Source organism: Gavialis gangeticus, unplaced genomic scaffold, assembly GCF_001723915.1.
Source record: "Gavialis gangeticus isolate Ggan-Ray unplaced genomic scaffold, GavGan_comp1, whole genome shotgun sequence".
NCBI classification, from domain to species: domain Eukaryota; kingdom Metazoa; phylum Chordata; order Crocodylia; family Gavialidae; genus Gavialis; species Gavialis gangeticus.
In genome coordinates, this window is record NW_017729024.1 from 159,382,244 (window position 1) to 159,386,578 (window position 4,335).

The 4,335-nt window shown below is 38.9% G+C and overlaps 1 protein-coding gene across 4 annotated transcripts in view; it reads left to right on the plus strand.

Moving 5' to 3' along the window:
* The first annotated feature begins 1,148 nt into the window (after positions 1-1,148).
* The window catches only part of NADK2 (NAD kinase 2, mitochondrial), a 53,063-nt gene continuing 49,876 nt past the window's right edge, over positions 1,149-4,335 (plus strand). For 2 of the 4 annotated variants that reach the window (XR_002097459.1, XM_019517963.1), the window contains exons 1-2: positions 2,031-2,113; positions 3,942-4,023. Coding sequence is in view for 3 of the 4 variants with exons in the window: in XM_019517963.1 (XP_019373508.1) it covers positions 3,953-4,023 (71 nt within the window). In the remaining variant the exon portion in view is untranslated. Of the gene's footprint in view, positions 1,235-2,030; positions 2,158-3,941; positions 4,024-4,335 lie in introns of those variants that run through there. The other 2 variants (XM_019517962.1, XM_019517961.1) reach the window with 2 other exon arrangements.

The window sequence follows — 4,335 nt, forward strand, 5'->3', positions numbered from 1 at the left end:
AAAGGAAAGGCGAAAATAATGTGGTTATTTATAGATGTAGGAAATAAGGCCTAGAGATGGAGTGACATGACCAAAGCTCACGCAAGAAGCTAGTGACAGGTTGAAAATTTGAAGATTGATTTCTTGATCCAGTTGCTCACCATGAGTTCCCTTCCTTTCACCAGTTGAGTCCATTCCTCCACAGTTTCAGAGGGTATTGAAGTTTTCCTTGCAAAAATCCCTGTTTTTTCCAGCAGAGGTGGGTGCTAGACTGCAACTATTAACCTGTACCAAGAGCAAGATCACCTAAAGTAATCTAGAAAAAATTATGCAGAGTATCCCAGGAATAAATACCAAAAGCAGTGAGTAGTTTGTTCTTAAAGAATGGGTGTTTTTTTCCATGCAGGAGGCAAGTGTTATCCATGATGCTATTTGGTAACATTATATGTTAGCTCAGACATTTGATGCCCATCCATAACAAAGATAGGGTTGTGGGGTTGCTTTTTCAGACTCAGTATTTTGTAGCTCTGTACTTGCATTGACTCTTCCAAGTTTCACATACTCTCCACTGCTACCATTTTGGCTCAGTCTCTGGATATGCTTATGCTGCAGTCAGAGCTGACCTACAGCTTGTGTAGCTGTATCCACACTACCTGTGCACATGCTGGCTTTGCTAATGGCGGAGCCTGTACTTGGGTTCTGGGCAATTTCTGCAGCTTGCATTCTGGGCTAGGTCACTTGAAGTTGGCTGGGGCAGATCCACATATTTGACTCTGTGTAAATCAGTGATTCTCAACCAGAGTGAAGGAGTGTCCTGGGATCTGGGGTGCTGTGGTATCCTTTAAAGGGTGCTGCTGAAGTATGAGAAGATAAGCAGATAAGGGCAGGTTAAGACTTGGCCCTGCCTGGCTGACGCTTTCTTTCCCCACCTCCTCCCCCCCAGGTAACCACTGTAGTAAAGGATTAGTTTTTTAAATGAGATGCCATTCAATTCATGAGTTAGAGGGGTGGCTCAAGTCCAAAAAGGTTGAAAAACCACTAGCTTAGGTACTTTTATATGAGCATGAGGGTGTATCATTTCCTATTTCTGTTTACCTTACCTAGTAACCTGGGATGGCTGGCTGTTTCAAGATCACTTTTTTTTTTTCCTTTTCTTTTTTTTATAGCTTGCACTGAAGGGATCTAACTACAGTGGACTACTGGAGCGACATCATATTCATACAAAAAATGTGGAGCATGTTGTAGACAGTTTACGGTAAGCATAAAGATTTAAGAATGATGGGGAAAGGTTTTTTTTATTACTTACAATATGAAGTAACTTTTTATTAAAGAGATCTGAGGTACAAAAGCTAGTTCTTCCTATCTCTGTGAAGTCCTGCAGAGATCAGCCAAGCGAGCTGATAAAGTTGACGTGCAGAATGGCAAAGATCATTCCTACCAGGCCTGCAGCATGTGCTCACTATACTTGGGACTCTCTTGTTTTTTGTTGATGTACTTGTTGCTGTAGACTGCATTTTGCAGCCCTGATCAAGTAAATGATCTAAACTCAGACAACACTTTCAATGTAAAATATGCTGCTTGAGCAAAACATAGGTTAATTTGTAGGCAGTGCAGATGATAGTTTCTGTGTGGAAATCCTGAGAGGCTCTGGAAGGGAAGCATTTTAAACCATTTCAGTAAAGTTGTGACTGTGGTTTGAGTAAGTACATGGAGTGTGTGGATTTCTTGGCTAGCGCACCAAAAAAACCAATTGTGCATAATAGTAGAACAAGTTATGAAGCATCTTTCATGAAACTGCCTTTTTTATAATATAGTTATGTAGTGAACCATTTTTAAACAGATATCAGGTCTCTCAGGACAGTAAATGAATCATTAAATGCACAGAGCTAGTACACACTAAATTGGACACTTCAGAAAACATTTTTCCAATGCTATTCATAAATTAAATAGCATAACTAACTTATCCTTTTAACAACTACATTTCATATCCGCATGAAAACATGAACTGAAATGTTCTTCATCATGCTTTCTCTGCCCTTTTTTAGGAATGAGAGGATTGAGGTCCGCCTTGTTAAGCGTCGTGAATATAACGAAGAGACAGCTCAGTGGGCAGATGCTGTTATATCAGCCGGAGGTATTCATTTTTGTGGGGAAAGGTGTCGTGGATTTAAGAGAATGGTAATCTCTGTTATGAAGCATTATGAAGAGTTTGATTGCGTCATGCTTTGTAGGGTAGTCAGTGCATTTTTGGATAAAACTCTTAAAAGTAATCTGGGGGAAAATTAAGTGACATGACCCATCTTTAGTTTTTTGGTTGTTTTACATGCTGTAAAGAAGCTAATACTATAAGGTGACACAATCTAAACTGTAGAATTGGACATACTCCCAACTCATGTAAAAAGATAATAGTGTTTTGAAGCATCCTTATCTTGTAGTTAAGTGTGTGGGGTGAAGATTAGCACTCTTTCTCCTACTTGTTCCTCCTTTCCCGTCTCCCGCCCTCTCATATTTTTTGCTCACTTACACATTCATCTGTTTTGGTTTAAGCATTTAACCAGATGTGCTTACCTGAATGGTAAACCTGCCAGCTAAAAGGTTGATGAGAAGTAGTAGGATTCCAGTGTCATAATGCAAAGCAAATATCCTCCTAACTGCTGGGCTGCCTTCTGGGGTACAGTCTCTTGGGGGAACCTTGGGGATTTCATGTTTTTATGTTAGACTTTGGCTAGCAGATGTTTGTAAAAATCCAGAGGACTCCCAATCCCACTCTTGTATAAAGGAGAAAAGAAAGAACGTTCTTTCCCTTCTTGCTCCTTCCCCTATTCAGAATTTCTTGGTGGTTGTACTTGTGATGTGGTTTCTGCTTCTGTACTGTTTTTAAAGCTGCAGCAGATAATATTCTGATTCTTCTCAGTTTCATTGCTGCCTCTGGGATTCTGAATAACAATGAAAACAGGTGGATTTTGGTCACTTGTTATTTTGTTGCAGGCTGCTTACAGTACTACTGCATCTGTCTGCAGTGTTTTTGAGTCTGTATTGGCTTACCCTTGTTCCAGTTACAAAATGGTAGAAATATATATTTAAATGAGAAGTATTTGGACTTGAGACATGGCTCATTGAAACTCATGTTATTTGGGAACATTTAAGGCCTTCTGCTGAATAATGACTGGAAGCCACAATTGTGGGGAAAAATGTATATTTGGTCTTGGTATGTATGTATACCTCAAATACTATTTCTGAAGTATGTGATAAATGGTCAGAATTGCATCACATTTCCACACGCTCTTGCTAGTATAGTTCTGGTACAAAAATAGTAAGAAGTACTTTTTTTCCTTTAAATGATACAATATAGCAAGAATGGGTTTTTTCCCCTTTGTACCAGTTTTCATTAACATACAAATGCTTCCACAGATGCTAGTCTTAGATTTGCTTAAACCAAAAATAACTGTCTATGTACAATTATCAAATAAGTTGGCGTTTTTAGTGCTAGCTCCTGTAAACCTTGGATTTTTACTGTGCTTCTAAATTAATTTTGTGTCGGCAGTATCCAGCTTTAAAGACTAAATAAATGCTTTAAATGCAGAGGTGTAGGTTGTAGTCATGTTGGTCTAAGGACATAGGCAGACAAGGTTCTTTGGGTGAATCTAATCTTTTTTATTAGACCAAATTAAAAGGTTGGAAAAAAATTTTTAGCAAGCTTTTGGGTTTAAAAACCCTTTGTCAAGCTGAGGAAGTCTCTGCAGTTGGTGTGTTCTCTTCATTCCATCAAGGAAGAGCACACTTAAATGCAGGTCCATTTTTCAGTTTTACTTTTGGCTTACCTTGTTAACGCCTAGGTAAAAGCGCTTGAAAACCAATTGCAGCGCTGCTTTGTGTATCTGAGACTCAATTTAATATGGAGTGTTTGAACATTGTTCAGTAAAAGTAAAGCCAGTTTTTCATGCCTCTATTTTTCTCTGTAGGTGATGGCACAATGTTGCTGGCTGCCAGTAAAGTATTTGACAGATGTAAGCCAGTTATTGGAGTAAACACTGATCCAGAAAGGTAAGAATAACACATTTGGGAAAACAGTAACTTTATGTAAAGTCGACCACAATATGAATTTGTGCATGTTGCTATTCTGTACAACACAATTGGATGTAAGGGTCTGGAAAGAAACCCAGAAGCCTCCAGAAAAAAGCCTGTTTTGTTTCCAGTTTTAAAAGAGAAACAGTGTTTGTATTGTTACATTGCTCATTCAGAAATCCAATTCAACAATTCAACATGGCTCACTAAAAACATCCGGGAATGTCTCCTTGCCAAAAAGGAGGCTTACTCCCAATGGAAAGGAGGGGTCATCACTAAGGAGGACTATTC